Source organism: Melanerpes formicivorus, unplaced genomic scaffold (genome assembly GCF_026170545.1).
Source record: "Melanerpes formicivorus ecotype bairdi unplaced genomic scaffold, bMelFor1.0.p_v2 SCAF_162, whole genome shotgun sequence".
Taxonomy (NCBI): domain Eukaryota; kingdom Metazoa; phylum Chordata; class Aves; order Piciformes; family Picidae; genus Melanerpes; species Melanerpes formicivorus.
The window spans coordinates 162676-179331 of record NW_027142514.1 but is presented as its reverse complement, the minus strand read 5'-3'; the positions used below and the strand labels follow the sequence as shown (position 1 = coordinate 179331).

The window sequence follows — 16656 nt, the reverse complement described above, 5'->3', positions numbered from 1 at the left end:
CGAGAAGGCAAAGGCCACCAAGGCTCCACTGACCACAATGAAGTCCAGGATGTTCCACAGGTCACGGAAGTAGGAGCCAGGGTGGAGTAACAGCCCCAAGTCAATCATCTGTGGAGGAAGCACATGGAAAGAGAAGAGTCTGAATGAAACAAGCAGCAAACAGACACTATTGAGGCACAGAGGAGTGGCCTTGACCAAACTTCACAAAGCTTTTCTTCAGGGCTTCACAGCAGCAGGGCAACACCTGGCTGCTCACTCAAGCTGCTCATCTTCTCTTCTCCAGGCTGAGCAACCCCAGCTGCCTCAGCCTATCCTCACAGCAGAGGTGCCCCAGCCCCTGAATCATCTTTGTGTCCTCCTCTGGATTTGCTTCAACAGTTCTGTGTCACAGAATCATAGAATATAGAATAGAATAGATCAGACCAGACCAGGTTGGAAAAGACCTCAGAGATCATCAAGTCCAACCTATCACCCAACACCATCTGATCAACTAAACCATGGCACCAAGTGCCTCAGCCAGGCTCTTCATAAACACCTCCAGGGATGGGGACTCCACCACCTCCCTGGGCAGCACATTCCCAATGGCCAATCTCTCTTTCTGTGAAGATCTTTCTCCTCACCTCCAGCCTAAACCTCCCCTGGCGCAGCTTGAGACTGTGTCCTCTTGCTCTGGTGCTGCTTGCCTGGAGAAGAGATCAACCCCCATCTAGATACAACCTCCCTTCAAGGAGTTGTAGACAGCAAGAAGGTCTTCCCTGAGCCTCCTCTTCTTTGTTAGGGTTGGAAGGGACCTCAAGGCTCAGCCAGTTCCAACCCCCCTGCCATGGGCAGGGACACCTCACACTACAGCAGGTTGCTCACAGCCACATCCAGCCTGGCTGCAAACACCTCCAGGGGTGAGGCTTCCACCACCTCCCTGGGCAACCTGTCCTTCTTATCCTCTTTACACAGCCACAGCTACTAAAGCTATCTTTATTTTCCTCCATAAAATGTGAGACTGCAGACACCAGGAGAGCTGCTAGGGAAAGGCACTGTTGTGTACTGGCCACTCCCAAGTGCTGCTCCCAGGGTGAAGCTTTCCATCCCCCCCCCCCCCCACACACACACCTTTCCTGCACCCTGTCGTGCTCCAGCCTTGTCCTCCAGATCCCCAGAGTGAGAAATCTGAAAGGGGAGGTGAACCTGGAACAATTCTTACCTTGATCACCATCTCAAAGGTAAAGACTCCTGTGAAAATGTAATCCAAGTACTTCAGAGCCTGAATGGGAGAGAGAAAGAGAAAGATGAGTTAGGAGTGAGAGCAAAAACCACCCTGGAACAATCTGCAGGTCAGCCCAGAGTGGGAAGTGAGCTCTGGTGCTGGCCTGCTGCTGCCCTGGGGAAATGTCATCTGCAGGGAGGCTTTCAAGCAGGGTCTGCACAGACTGGAATCACAGCACCACAGACTGGGTTGGGTTGGAAGGGAACTTATAGATCATCTAAGAGCAACCCCCCTGCACTCCGCAGGGACATCTGCAACTACAGCAGGTTGCTCAGAGCCCCAAACAACCTCACCTGGGATGGTTCCAGGGATGGGGCAGCTCCCACCTCTCTGGGCACCCTGGGCAGGGTCTCAGCACCCTCAGTGTCAAACATCTTTTCCTTCTCTCTGGTCTGAGCCTCCCTCTTTTAGTTTCAAACCATCACCCCCTGGCCTGTTCCCACATGCCCTGCTTAGAGGTGTGGTTGTAAGTAACATCACTTGTTCAAGCAGGGGGTGAATTCTGGAACTTTTTGGTGTAGTCCCCAGCTTTCTGCTTGTCCCCTGTAAGTCCTGAAAGGCCACCAGAAGGTCTCCCTGGAGCCTTCTCTACTCCAGGCTGAACAACTCTCAGCCTGGCCTCACAGCAGAGGGCTTCCAGCCCTCCCAGCATTGCTGTGACCTCCTCTAGCCCTGCTCCACTACCTCCCTGTCTGTGCTGAGGGCTCCAGATCTGCCCCAGCACTGCAGGGGAGGTCTCAGCAGAGCACAGCAGAGGGGCAGAATCCCCTCCCTCCATCTGCTGCCCACACTGCTGGGGACCAGCCTAGGGCACAAATCATCAGATTTAAACAGCCACATTTTCCATTCCCTGCCAGGCTGCCTCACCCCTGCCCATGGGTTGCTTCAGTGCACCTCCATCTAGAGCAGCTTTAATAAGGCAAACTGGCTATTTCCAATCAAAATGTTTTAATATCCTTTCCTCAAGAGCTTATTTGGCAGCATCTCTGCAGCAGCCTGGGCTGCTCTTCCCTTCTGCTCTAGCTGCTGAGATAGTATGATTAAAGACCTTGGGAGGGTGAGGGAGTGATAAAATCCTCTTTGTAACACTGATCCCACAGTTATTAAGGATGAAGAAGAGAGATTGCTCATGTCTGCTTCAGCTCCTTACTGATAAAGGGATTCATGGAGCCTCCTCTGGAAGAAGGCAGCGCTGGCCAGATTCAGACAGAGGAGACCAGGCCAGGCCATTCCTGCTCTCACCTGCTCTGCTGGTTTGTGCTCTGGGGCAATTCAGATCCTGGAGCTGCTTAAGAATTGGGTGAACAGACTCCTCAGTACAGAGCCACAGAATGAGAGGAGTTGGAAGGGACCTCTGGAGATCACCCAGTCCAAGTCTCCTGCCAGAGCAGGGTCACCCAGAGTAGGCTGCACAGGGTAGCATCCAGGTGGGCTTTGAAGGACTCCAGAGATGAGGACACCACCACCTCTCTGGGTAGCCTGCTCCAGTGTCTCCCCACCCTCTCTCTGAGGAATGCCTTCCTCATCTCCACTCTCCATCTTCCCTCTTCCAGCCCAATCTAGTGTCTCCACACCCTCAGTCTGAAGAATGCCTTCCTCATCTCCACTCTCCATCTTCCATCTTCCAGCCTGTTTCAATGTCTCCCCACCTTCTCTCTAAAGAATGCCTTCCTCATCTCCACTCTCCATCTTCCCTCTTCCAGCCTGTTCTACTGTCTCCCCACCTTCTCTCTAAACAATGTCTTCCTCATCTCCACTCTCCATCTTCCCTCTTCCAGCCTATTCAAGTGTCTCCACACCCTCACTCTCAAGAATGCCTTTCTCATCTCCACTCTCCATCTTGCCTCTCCCAGCTCAAAGCCATTGTCCCTCATCCTGTCACTCCCAGCCCTTGTCAGAAGTCTCTCCCCAGCTCTCCTGTAGCCCCTTCAGGTACTGGAAGGCTGCTCTAAGGTCTCCCTGCAGCCTTCTCTTGCCCAGGCTGAACAGCCCCAGCTCTCCCATCCTGTCCCCGCAGGGGAGGTTCTGCAGCCCTCTGATCACCTTCCTGGCCCCGGCGTGGACATGCCCTGCACATAACTGCTGGGAGGAGCACAACAACTTGGTGCAGGCCGTGCTGGTTGGTACTCACATCATTCCTTGGCGACTCAGCTTGGACAGGGTCTTCTGCAGCCAGGGCAATGCTGCTGAGGGCTATCACGATGAGGATGACCATCTCGAAGTAGCGCAGGTTTGACGATGTAGTGGAAGAGACGCCGGATCCTGCAGGCAAGGCAAGCAGAGAGGAGGGCTACAGCAGCTGCTGCTGCCAGTGCAGGGGCATGAAAGTGGGCAGGAGGACCATGCTCATGAGAAAAGAATAGAGTAGAATAGAATAGAGTAGAATGGAATGGAATGGAATGGAATGGAATGGAATGGAATGGAATGGAATGGAATGGAATGGAATGGAATGGAATGGAATGGAAGGGAAGAGAAGAGAAGAGAAGAGAAGAGAAGAGAAGAGAAGAGAAGAGAAGAGAAGAGAGAGAGAAGAGAAGAGAAGAGAAGAGAAGAGAAGAGAAGAGAAGAGAAGAGAAGAGAAGAGAAGAGAAGAGAAGAGAAGAGAAGAGAAGAGAAGAGAAGAGAAGAGAAGAGAAGAGAAGAGAAGAGTAGAATAGGAATAGGGATAGGATGGAATAGAATAGAATAGAATAGAATAGAATAGAATAGAATAGAATAGAATAGAATAGAATAGAATAGAATAGAATAGAATAGAATAGAATAGAATAGAATAGAATAGAATAGAATTAACCAGGTTGGAAAAGACCTTTGAGATCATCAAGCCCAACCCATCACCCAACACCATCTGATCAACTAAATCATGGCACCAAGTGCTTCAGCCAGGCTCTTCACACAGAATCACCAAGGTTGGAAGAGACTTCAAAGATCATCAAGTCCAACCTGTCACCACAGATCTCATGACTAAACCATGGCACCAAGTGCCACATCCAATCCCCTCTTGAACACCTCCAGGGATGGGGACTCCACCACCTCCCTGGGCAGCACATTCCCATGGCCAATCCCTCTTGCTGGGAAGAACTTCTTCCTACCAATATCACCTTTAGGATTCCCATTACAGTCATGGTAAGAAAATAAGCTCCAGGTTTGATGCTTTAACTCTGCTTTGCAGCAGATTCAGAGATTTATAGAATGGGTTGGGTTAGAAGGGGCCTTGAAGGTCATCCAGTTCCAAACTCCCTGCCATGGGCAGGGACACCTCCCACCAGCCCAACTTGCTCAAGGCCTCATCCAACCTGGCCTTGAACACTTCCAGGCAGGGAGCATCCACAGCCTCCCTGGGCAACCTGTGCCAGTGTCTCACCTCCCTCCCTGTAAAGAATCTCTTCCTAATCTCCAGTCTCAATCTGCCCTCCTCAAGCTTCAATCCATTCCCTCTCCTCCTATCAGGGGGAACGGATCTACGGTGAGATTTAAAGACAGCCACTGAACAGCTCTGCAGTGCTCTCTCCCCACTCTCTGAAGCAACGACATCCATCAGTCCACCAAAAGGACACTGAGAGCTTTCAGACACCCAGACTCAATTCCACAAATTATCTTCCTAAGCTCCCCCATCTTTTTCACTTTGATCTCCCAGACTCCAGATCCTGCCAGTTCAAAATGAGGCTTGAAATCCTTTTAATATCAACTAATCCCTTTAAAATTGAGAAAGATGTGCTGCACTGGGAGCCTCTCAGCTGCAACCAGCTCCCTAACCAGCAGCATTGCTTCTTCCAGTCCCCCTTGCCAAGCTCCTCTGCTTGCCCTTTGTTCTGCACTAATACTTTGCAGTCGTAGATCTGATTACTTTAACCTAATCTTGGGGGGGTTTCTGTCCTTCTTGTTTATTGTTTTCTTCACCAATTGCACCCAGGAGAAGTGACAAATGCCTCAGTTCCTGAGCAGTGCAGAAGTCTTCACAAACCTCAGCTAACAGCTCGCTCTGAACTGCAATTCCCAAGCACTTAACTGCTGAGAGAGCTTCTGCATGTGGCCCCTGTCAGCCAAAGCAAGGGCTTGGGCTCTGCCTGAGAATCCAATTGCATTTAGCCAGCCACCAACCTTGTTAGCTGGGACTGAAATTCAGTTACTTGATCACATTGTCCCTAAGCCAATGTCTGAATGGTTTGAATTAGAATCTGTCTTTCACATCTCCTTCTAGAGCACTTTTCTCTGGATTGCTGATGGATGTGCTCAGTGCTGGTTAGGGCCACACCTTGAGTCCTGGGTCCCAGTTCTGGGCTCCTCAGTTTAAGAAGGACATTGAGAGACTTGAAGGTGTCCAGAGAAGGGCAAGAAAGCTGGGGAGGGGTCTGGAGCACAGCCCTGTGAGGAGAGGCTGAGGGAGCTGGGATTGCTTAGCCTGGAGAAGAGGAGGCTCAGGGGAGACCTTCTTGCTCTCTGCAACTCCCTGAAGGGAGGCTGTAGCCAGGAGGGAGTTGGTCTCTTCTCCCAGGCAAGCAGCAGCAGAACAAGAGGACACAGTCTCAAGCTGTGCCAGGGGAGGTTTAGGCTCAAGGTGAGGAGAAAGTTCTTCCCAGAGAGAGTTGTTAGCCATTGGGATGTGTTGCCCAGGGAGGTGGTGGAGTCCCCATCCCTGGAGGTGTTCAAGAGGGGATTGGATGTGGCACTTGGAGCCATGGTTTAGTTGTCAGGAGGTGTTGGGTGACAGGTTGGACTTGATGATCTCTGAGGTCTTTTCCAACCTTATTGATTCTACAATTCTATGATTCAGAAGGAGGGAGAGAGAGAGAGTTACAAGCAGCAAGGAAAGAGGTTTGATGCAAAATCACATGAAGGGAAGTGCTTCTGTGGATCCCTTAACTCTGCTTATCCATCTGACAAAAGGTGGTTATCAACAATGCCCTGGTGAGATCCCACCTATAATACTGAGTCCAGATCTGGTGCCCCCATCATAAGAAGCACAAAGAATTGTTGGAGTGAGTCTGGAGGAGGCCACAGAGTTGATCCAAGGGCTGGAGCAGCTCTCCTATGAGGACAGGCAGAGGGAGTTGGGGCTGTTCTGCCTGGAGAAGAGAAGACTCCAGGGGGACCTCAGTACCTCTAGTGCCTTTCAGTACCTGAAAGAAGCCTACAGGAAGGCTGCAGAGGGACTTTTCATGAGAGTGTCTAGAGACAGGACAAGGGAGAATAGTTCAAAGGTGAGGGATAGAAGTTCTTCAGTACAAGGGTGGTGACACTCTGAAGCAGGCTGCCCAGGGAGGCTGTGGCTGCCTCCTCCCTGAGGGTGTTCAAAGCCAGGTTGGATGAGGCCTTGAGCAACCTGTTCTGGTAGAAGGTGTCTGTGCCCATGGCAGTAGATGATCTCTGAGGTCCTTTCCAACCTAGGCAATTCTATGACATGCTCCATGAATTCATGGCAGTGAAAGGCAACACCTCCAGTAGCTTTTGGAACTAATGCCTGCATCAAACTCAATTCATCAAAGACATAACAACCCCAGTTTACAGCTCTCCATCATTCATAGCCAGTGGAGAGGTGCAGGAGCAGGTGTAATCTGCCAGAGGTGCTTGAGACATCACAGCATCATGGAATGGTTTGGATTGGAAAGGACCTTGGAAGGTATCACAGTATCACTAAGGTTGGAAGAGACCTCAAAGATCATCAAGTCCAACCTGTCACCACAGACCTCATGACTAGACCATGGCACCAAGTGCCACATCCAATCCCTCTTGAACACCTCCAGGGATGGGGACTCCACCACCTCCCTGGGCAGCACATTCCAATGGCTAACAACTCTCTCTGGGAAGAACTTTCTCCTCACCTCCAGCCTAAACTTCCCCTGGCACAGCTTGAGACTGTGGCCTCTTGTTCTGGTGCTGGGTGCCTGGGAGAAGAGACCAACCCCCACCTGGCTGCAACCTCCCTGCAGGGAGTTGGAGGGCAATGAGGTCACCCCTGAGCCTCCTCTTCTCCAGGCTAAGCAACCCCAGCTCCTTCAGCCTCTCCTCACAGGGCTGTGCTCCAGACCCCTCCCCAGCTTTCTTGCCCTTCTCTGGACACCTTCAAGTCTCTCAATGTCCTTCCTAAACTGAGGAGCCCACAACTGGAGACAGGACTCCAGGTGTGGCCTGAGCAGTGCTGAGCACAGGGCACAAGGACTTCCCTACTCCTGCTGGCCACACTGTTCCTAATGCAGACCAGGATGCCCTTGGCCTTCTTGGTCCCCTGGGCACACTGCTGTCATGTTTAGGCAGCTGTCAATCAGCACCCCCAGCTCCCTTTCTGCCTGGCTGCTCTCAGCCACTCTGCCCCCAGCCTGTAGCACTGCCTGGGGTTGTTGTGGCCAAAGTGCAGCCCCTGGCACTTGGACTTGTTGAATGCCATCCTGTTGGCCTCTGCCCATCTGTCCAGCCTGGCAAGGTCCCTCTGCAGAGCCCTTCTGCCCTCTAACTGACCAACATCTGCTCCCAGCTTGGTGTCATCTGCAAACTTGCTGATGACTGACTCAATCCCCTCATCCAGATCATCAATGAAGATGTTAAAGAGCACAGGGCCCAGCACTGATCCCTGGGGCACACCACTGGTGCCTGGCTGCCAGCTGGCTGTGGCACCATTCACCACCACTCTCTGGGCTCAGCCTCCAGCCAGTTCCTAACCCAGCTCAGAGAGCTGCTGCCCAAGCCACGAGCTGACAGCTTAGACAGCAGGTCATCCAGTCCAACCCCCCTGCAGCCAGCAGGCACATCTGCAACTAGAGCAGGTTGCTCAGAGCCCCAAACAACCTCACCTGGGATGGTTCCAGGGATGGGGCAGCTCCCACCTCTCTGAGCAGCCTGGGACAGGCTCTCACCTCCATCACTACAAAAATTTCGTCCTTCCCTCTGGTCTGAGTCTCTCTCTAGTTTCAAACCATCACCCCTTGGCCTGTCACATCAGGCCCTGCTCACAAGTCTGTCCTCACCTTTCTGCTCAGCCCATTTAAGCACTGAAAGGCCACCAGAAGGTCTCCCTGGAGCTTTATCTTTCCCCAGGCTTCTGAATCCCTCAGACAAATCCTGTTAATGCATAGCTGCTACAAGGGGCTGCTGGCACTTGGAAATTCATCCTTTTTATTCATGCTTAGATCTCTTTTGGCCATGAGCAGCACCCAGGTCATGCAGCCCCAGTGGGGCTTGGGAAGGAGACAGCTAGCAGGAGGAAACCTGCACATCCCAAAAAGCAGAGAAGACCTCTCTTGAGAAGTTAGCAGCAGCCCAAGCACCTGGGGGGGCGGGGACCCAGCTGGGTCTGCATCTTGCCCAGAGGAAGAAAACCCAAGTTGCAGATATTCCTAGAGTTTGGTCTTTGTCTTGTTATTTCCCCTTGGCCCTGGGTTATAAAACCTCTTTCCCTGTGAACTTTGTCTTTCCAGTGGTCTGGGAGGAGGAGGTGTATGTGCTGGAGCACTAAAACAACACAGCCTGATGAAAAAAACCCTAGACCAAATCCTGGACTATGAGGCTCAGAAGGTCATAACTGCAGCATGAGATGAGAGAAGCATACAGCTGAAACACGAAGGGTCTTTCATAGAATCACAGAATGGTTTGGGTTGGAAGGGACCTGAAAGATCAGCCAGTTCTAACCCCCTGCCACAGGCAGGGACACCTCCCACCAGCCCAGCTTGCTCAAGGCTTCATCCAACCTGGCCTTGAACACCTCCAGGGAGGAGGCAGCCACAACCTCCCTGAGTGACCTTGTTCCAATGTCTCACCACCCTCTTGCTGCTTCTCTCCCTGCCCAGTCCACTCCTCAGCTCAGACTTTCTGGGGCCATCCACCTTCAGGCACACCTCCCACCAGCCCAGGTTGCTCAAAGCCTCATCCAGCCTGGCCTTGGACACTTTCAGCTACTGCAAAGTGTCTTGAGCTCTACCTGGCAGAAGGCTGGAGAAGGCAAGGAGACTTGGACAGACTGAGAGCTGAGCACAGAGGAACCTAATGAGGTTCAACAAGGACAAGTGCAGAGTCCTGCATCTGGGGAGGAAGAAGAAACTGCAGCAGCAGAGGTTAGGAGGGGATCTGCTGGAGAGCAGCCCTGTGGAGAAGGACCTGGGAGTGCTGGTGGGCAACAAGCTCTGCATGGGACAGCAATGTGCCCTGGGGGCCGAGAAGGCCAATGGGATCCTGGGCTGCATGCAGAGGAGTGTGGCCAGCAGAGCCTGGGAGGTTCTCCTCCCCCTCTACTCTGCCCTGCTGAGCCTTCACCTGGAATATTGCATCCAGCTCTGGGCTCCCCAGTTCAGGAGGGACAGGGATCTGCTGGAGAGGGTCCAGCAGAGAGCTACCAGGATGATGAAGGGACTGGAGCACTGCCTGGTGAGGAGAGGCTGAGGGACCTGGGGCTGGTCAGTCTGGAGAGGAGAAGACTGAGAGGGGATTGAATAAATGCTTATAAAGATCTGAGGGCTGGGAGTCAGGAGGGAGGGCACAGGCTCTGCTCACTTGCTCCCTGGGACAGGCCATGGAGCAATGGTTGTAAGCTCCAGCACATGAGGTTCCACCTCAACATGAAGAAGAACTTCTTCACTGTAAGGGTCACAAAGCCCTGGAGCAGGCTCCCCAGAGAGGTTGTGGAGTCTCCTCTGGAGACTTTCAAGGGCTGTCTGGATGTGTTCCTCTGTGACCTGAGCTGGATTGTATGCTCCTGCTCTGGCAGGTGTGTTGGACTTGACGATCTCTTTTGGTCCCTTCCAACCCCTGACATCCTGTGAGCCTGTGAACACAAGTGTGTGCCTCCAGGGTTTGGGACAGAAGGGGCACATACTAAACCTTCAGTCCATTTCCTTTGGGGATGAGATGAGGTTAGCAGTAGCTTGGGGTTGTTTTCCCTCTCTGACAGCTGGCACTGAGACAGACTCTGACTTCTCTGTCTGATGGATTCTCTCTGTGCTCGTAGCTGTATCACCTTGGAGCACACAGGGCTGCAGCCTGGACTAGGTAGCTGACACCTGTGTTTAAAGAATGTGTTCAGCCTGCCCAGGGGTTCCAGAGCATGGTTTCCACCACAGAGGCCTTTCTGAGTACATGGAGCAGCCCATTTTGTTCCAGCAACTGATAGGCAGCCCAGGTGGGACAGTGCTGAGGAGCAGGAGGTGTAGGAACACTCATTCTTCTCTTGAACAGAGCTGCCAGAGGAAGGGTCTGAGCCCTCCTTAGCTATCTGAGCATGCAGGCTACAACCTCTGAGCATCCCTGGAGGTGCTCAAGAGGGGACTGGATGTGGCACTTGGAGCCATGGTTTAGTAGTCATGAGGGCTTGGGTGACAGGTTGGACTTGATGATCCTTGAGGTCTCTTCCAACCTTATTGATTCTATGATTCTAAGCAACACTTAGATCTGAGTAAAAGACTGAGGGGAGATCTCATCAGTGGTTACAAATACCTGAGGGGTGGGTGGCAAGAAGTGGGGCCAGGATCTTGTCAGGGGTGTCCTGTGATAGGGCAAGGGACAATGGACACAAACTGGAACACAGGAGGCTCCATCTGAACAGGAGGAGAAACTTTGCTGTGAGGGCTCTGGAGCCCTGGAGCAGGCTGCCCACAGAGGTTGTGGAGTCTTCTTCTCTGGAGACTTTCAAGACTCACCTGGGTGTCTTCCTGTGTGACCTGCCCTAGGGGACCCTGCTTTGGCAGGGAGGTTGGACTCATTAATCTCTGGAGGTCCCTTCCACTCTTCTGCCATTCCATGATTCTATGATCTGCAGCAAATCTACCTGAACCAGACAGAAGTGATCACCTCTGCTCCTAGCAGATCTCTGGCTTGGCAGAGGTTTCAAGCACCCTCCATTGCCCAAAGTTGCTGTTTAAAATGACTCACAGCCCTTCATGCTACAGCTGAAACAACCCCAGCTGCTCCTGCCTAGTCCTGCAGCTCTTCAGAGTGACACAGTCACTATTTACAGGCTTGGAGTACAAAGCTCCCCATGAGGCAGAGATGCCTGAAGCAGAAGAGCTGCTGTAATCCCAGCAGATCCCACAAGCTGTACTCTCAGCTCTGGCAGATGAAAAATGTTCACCTTTCCCCAGAAGTTCAAAGCTGTCAGAATGGGGGAGAGCACAAACTCCAGCTGAGGATCCTACAAGAATTTGCTGGCATCAAAACCAGCCCCTGACCTGCTGCCTCTGATGTTTTCTCCCTGCCATAAATCATCCTCCCACCCTTCAATGATCAAGAGAGGTGATTCTGCCACTCTGCTCTGGGGAGACCTCACCTGGGATACCCTGTCCAGCTCTGGGGCCCCCAGCACAAGACAGACAGGGACCTGCTGGAGTAGGTCCAGTGGAGGGCACCAAGGGCTGGAGCACCTCTCCTATGAAGACACACTGGGGGAGCTGGGGCTGTTCAGCCTGGAGAAGACTCTGGGGAGACCTTAAGCTGCATTTCAGTATCTGAAGGGGACCTCCAGGAAGGCTGGGTGGGGACTGTTCAGAAGAGCCAGCAGGTCAAGGGAGGTGATTCTCCCCCTCTGCTCAGCTCTGGGGAGACCCCACCTGGAGTACTGCCTCCAGTCCTGGAGCCCCTATTGCAAGAGGGATATGGAGGTGCTGGAAGGTGTCCAGTGAAGGGCCAGGAGGATGAGCAGAGGGCTGGAGCAGCTCTGCTATGAGGACAGACTGAAGGAGTTGGGGCTGTTCAGTCTGCAGAAGAGAAGGCTCCCAGGTGACCTCATTGTGGCCTTCCAGGATCTGAAGGGGGCTCCAAGAAGGCTGGGGAAGGACTGCTCAGGATCTCAGGGAGTGATAGGACTAGGGGGAATGGAATGAAGCTGGAGGTGGGGAGATTGAGGCTGGAGGGGAGGAGGAAGTTCTTCCCCATGAGAGTGGTGAAGCCCTGGAATGGGTTGTCCAGGGAGGTGGTTGAGGCTCCATCCCTGGAGGTGTTTAAGCCCAGGCTGGATGAAGCTCTGGCCAGGCTGATCTAGTGTGGGGTGTCCCTGCCCATGGCAGGGGGGTTGGAACTAGATGATCCTTGTGGTCCCTTCCAGCCCTGACTGATACTATGATACTGTACTATACTATGATAGGACAAGGGGCAATGGTTTGAAACTGGAGCAGGTGAGCTTTAGGTTGGATATCAGGAGGAAGTTCTGCAGAGTGAGGATGGTGAGATACTGGAATGAGTTGTCCAGGGATGTGGTTGAGGCCTCATCTCTGGAGACATTCAAGATCAGGACTCAATGTGGCCCTGGGCAGCCTGATCCAGTTGGAGATGTCCCTGCTGCCTGCATGGGGTTGGGCAAGATGAGCTTTGAGGTTCCCTTCCAACCTGATGTCATCTGTGAATCTGTGGTAAATATCTGCCCACCTGGCCATCAGCAGGGCAGCAAGAAGGGTCTGCCTAAAGTATCCTCTTTTCCCTGTGCTGGGACTTTCTTCCCTCAGGAAAGCCCAGCTGAAAGGCAGCTTCTGACCCACAGCCTACATGAGTCTCATTGAATTTCTCAGTGTGCTGACAGGCAGAGATTAGGAGCAAGATAATCCTTGAATCACAGCACAGTAGAAGTCAGAAGGAACTTCTAAGATCATCTAGTCCAACCCCCTGTTAGAGCAGACCTAGAGTAAAACACACAGGAACATGTCCAGGCTGGCTTGGGATGCCTCTGGAGATGGGGACTCCACAGCCTGCCTGGGCAGCCTGCTCCAGGGCTCTGTCACAACCAAGGTGAAGAATTGTTTCTTCTGTTTATGTGGAACCTCCTGGGTTCCAACTTGTGCCCCTTGCCCCCTGTCCTGTCACTGGGCACCCCTGACAAGAGTCTGGCCCCAGCCTCTTGCCTCTTGATGTTCATCTCTTGCTGAGTATTGGTCAGATCCCCTCTGGGGCTGCTCGTCTCCAGGCTCAGCACCCCCAGGGCTCTCAGGCTTTGCTCCTCACAGAGATGTTGCAGGTCCCTCAGCATCTCTGTAGTCTCCACTGGAGTCTCTCCAGTAGTTTCCTGCCTCTCTTGAACTGGCAAGCCCAGAATTGGACACAATCCTCCAGATACAGCAGGAGCAGGGAAGTCCTTGTGCCCTGTACTCAGCACTGGTTAGGCCACACCTTGAGTCCTGTATCCAGTTCTGGGCAGTGAGGCTGTGGAGGGGTCTGGAGCACAGCCCTGTGAGGAGAGGCTGAGGGAGCTGGGGTTGTTTAGCCTGTAGAAGAGAAGGCTCAGGGGTGACCTCATTGCCCTCTCCAACTCCCTGAAGGGAGGTTGTAGCAGGTGGGGGTTGGTCTCTTCTCCCAGGCACCCAGGACCAGAACAAGAGGACACAGTCTCAAGCTGTGCCAGGGGAGGTTTAGGCAGGAGGTGAGGAAAAAGTTCTTCCCAGAAAGAGTAATTTGCCATTGTGATGTGCTGCCAAGGGAGGTGGTGGAGTCCCCATCCCTGGAGGTGTTCAAGAGGGGATTGGATGTGGCACTTGGAGTCATGGTTTAGTTGTCAAGAGGTGTTGGGTGACAGGTTGGACTTGATGATCTCTGAGGTCTATTCCAACCTTACTGATTCTATGATTAGGGCAGAGCAAATGGGCAGGAGACCCTCCCTCAACCTTGATCTCTTAATCCATCCCCAGAGAGCCATGAGGGCACATCGCTGGCTCGTGACCAACTCGCTGTCCACCAGCACTGCCAGGTCCTTTCCCCCCAGAGCTTGAATGTCACTGCTTTGAACACCCATGTTTGAGGCAAGCCCCTAAGTGTTGTGCTAGAGGCAGAGGACTCACGGGTTTGTAGGGCTCAGGATGAACATGGAGCTGTAAGGCAGGATTGGCTTCGGGCCGTTCTTCGTCAAGTCATCGACGTCCTTCTTCTCCTCCGCTTTGCTTTCAAACTCCACATTGTTCACTGAGATGGGAAGCCAAGGGAAGAGAAAGCAGGGAGTTAAAGCAGCTCACCCAGCAGGCTGCCTGCAACAGCTGGATATGCAAATGATGCAGCTGGGACAGCAAAGAGCCCTGGAAGCTGTTGATGAAATGGGATGAACAATCACTCGATTATTATCCTCGCTATTTACTACAGCCTGCTACACACTGCAATTAGGCTGCTCAGTGGCTCTGCTGATGAGCAATGCATCAGCAACAGCCAGGAAATGGAGATGCCCAGGGCATACAAAGAAGCTTACACTTTCAGAGTGCTTGGGCTTGCTGATCTCAAAGGTCTCTTCCAACCTCAGATGCACAAGTTGCATCAGGTTGGAATAGAACTTCAAAGGTCTTCTTGTTCAGCCCCTCTGCAGGCAGCAGGGACACCTCCAACTAGAGCAGGCTGCCCAGGGCCACATTGAGTCCTGATCCTGAATGTCTCAAGGGATGAGACCTCAACAACATCCCTGGGCAACCTGTTCCAATATCTCACCACCTTCAAACAGCAGGAGCAAGTTCTACACAGTGAGGATGGGGAAATACTGAAACAGGTTGCCCAGGGATGGGAATGGGATGGGATGGGATGGGATGGAATGGAACAGAATGGAATGGAATGGAATGGAATGGAATGGAATGGAATGGAATGGAATGGAATGGAATGGAATGGAATGGAATAGAATAGACCAGGTTGGAAAAGACCTCAGAGATCATCCAGTCCAACCTGTCACCCAACACCATCTGATCAATTCAACCATGGCACCAAGTGCCTCAGCCAGGCTCTTCCTAAACATCTCCAGGGATGGGGACTCCACCACCTCCCTGGGCAGCACATTCCCATGGCCAATCTCTCTTTCTATGAAGAACTTCTTCCTCACCTCCAGCCTTAACCTCCCCTGGCACAGCTTGAGACTGTGTCCTCTTGTTCTGGTGCTGGGTGCCTGGGAGAAGAGACCAACCCCCACCTGGCTACAACCACCTCAGGTTTCTCAGCCTTTCTAGAAGGCTGTTCTGAACCCCACTGCCAAAGGTTAGGGATCCATTCTCTGCTCTCCATCAGAGAGTGGCTTTGTAGGCTAATTCACTTGAGATCATTTCCAAGATGTGAACTGGAAAAACCATTTCATGCTGCAGATTCTCTTCTCAGACAGATATTCTACACTTCTCTATTAATTCCTAGGAGCTGGGATCCAAGCACCCCACCCACTTATATCAGTTAGGTGCAGGGATTTTATTACTTTCTTGGCTTGTTTTGCCACAAAAATGACATTTCATTGTGAGAGAGTGACATGTTCAATAAGCTCCTGATTGTATCTCCTGCCAGACACCAGGATGTGGCCAGGAAAGAGGGAGGCTGATAAATTGTGATTGACAGGAGCTTGGTGCTGCAATATAGCAGAATTACCATTTCAGAATGAAGGAAGGGGAAAGAAGGAGAAAGAAGGAGAAAGAAAGAGGGAGAAGGAGGGAGAAGGAGGGAGAAGGAGGGAGAAGGAGGGAGAAGGAGGGAGAAGGAGGGAGAGGGAGGGAGAGGGAGGGAGAGGGAGGGAGAGGGAGGGAGAGGGAGGGAGAGGGAGGGAGAGGGAGGGAGAAGGAGGGAGAAGGAGGGAGAAGGAGGGAGAAGGAGGGAGAAGGAGGGAGAAGGAGGGAGAGAGACAAGGAGGGAGAAGGAGACAAGAGGAGGGAGGAAGAGACAAGAGGAGGGAGGAGGAGGGAGGAGGGGGGAGGAGGGGGGAGAAGGGGGGAGAAGGGGGGAGAAGGGGGGAGAAGAAAGAAGGAGGCAGGGAGAAGAAGGGAGAAGAAAGAAGGAAGAAGAAGGGAAAAGAAAGAAAGAAGAAGAAGGGAGAAGAAAGAAGGAAGAAGAAGGGAGAAGAAAGAAGGAAGAAGGGAGAAGAAAGAAGGAAGAAGGGAGAAGGAGGAAGAAAGAAGGGAGAAGGAGGAAGAAAGAAGAAGGAAGTGGAAGGAAGCAGAAGGAAGAAGCAGAAAGGAAGCAAGTAAGAGGAAGAAAGAAGAAGAAAGCAGATGATGGCAAGTGTTGTGTGGCTGAGGACACAGTGAAGAAGCAAGTAGAGAAACCATTGGCTTCTGGCTGTGCCTCTTGGAAAGCAAGAGTCCTGGCAACCCACAATCTAGCATGAACCTCTTGGGTTTCACCCTGCAATCCTTGAAACTCTCAACACTCACAGCTTGTCCCAGGCTGTGACTACACTGACAGGGGTGAGCCACAGGCTGGTCAGAAGAGGGTGGTGGCCACAGAGCAGACCATAGGCATGGTGACCTTGGGCCCATCTGCAGAACACTGTGATCTATGCAGGTAGACCCCAAGCTGGGAAAGGCCAAGCTTGGGTGGATCTGCTGATGCAGAGGAGAAGCTCTGCAGGAACCCAAAGCAGCAGAGCCACTCAGTGGAGGCTATGAGAGCTGGGCAGCCAGCAGGGACCTGCTCCTCCATCATGGTAGGCTCGGCTAAGAGGTCAAGAAGCATGAATGCAGTCTGTGGGTTTGAATGCCATGCCACTG

General features: G+C 52.5%; 1 protein-coding gene across 1 annotated transcript in view; it reads right to left on the bottom strand.

Annotated features, from left to right (window-relative positions):
• CACNA1B (calcium voltage-gated channel subunit alpha1 B) overlaps positions 1-16656 on the bottom strand; it is a gene marked incomplete at its 5' end in the record, with an annotated part of 276768 nt that overhangs the window by 105491 nt on the left and 154621 nt on the right. Inside the window, 5 exon segments of the mRNA XM_068168969.1 lie at positions 2-108; positions 1199-1258; positions 3393-3494; positions 3496-3523; positions 14002-14122. Coding sequence (XP_068025070.1) covers positions 2-108; positions 1199-1258; positions 3393-3494; positions 3496-3523; positions 14002-14122 — 418 coding nt within the window.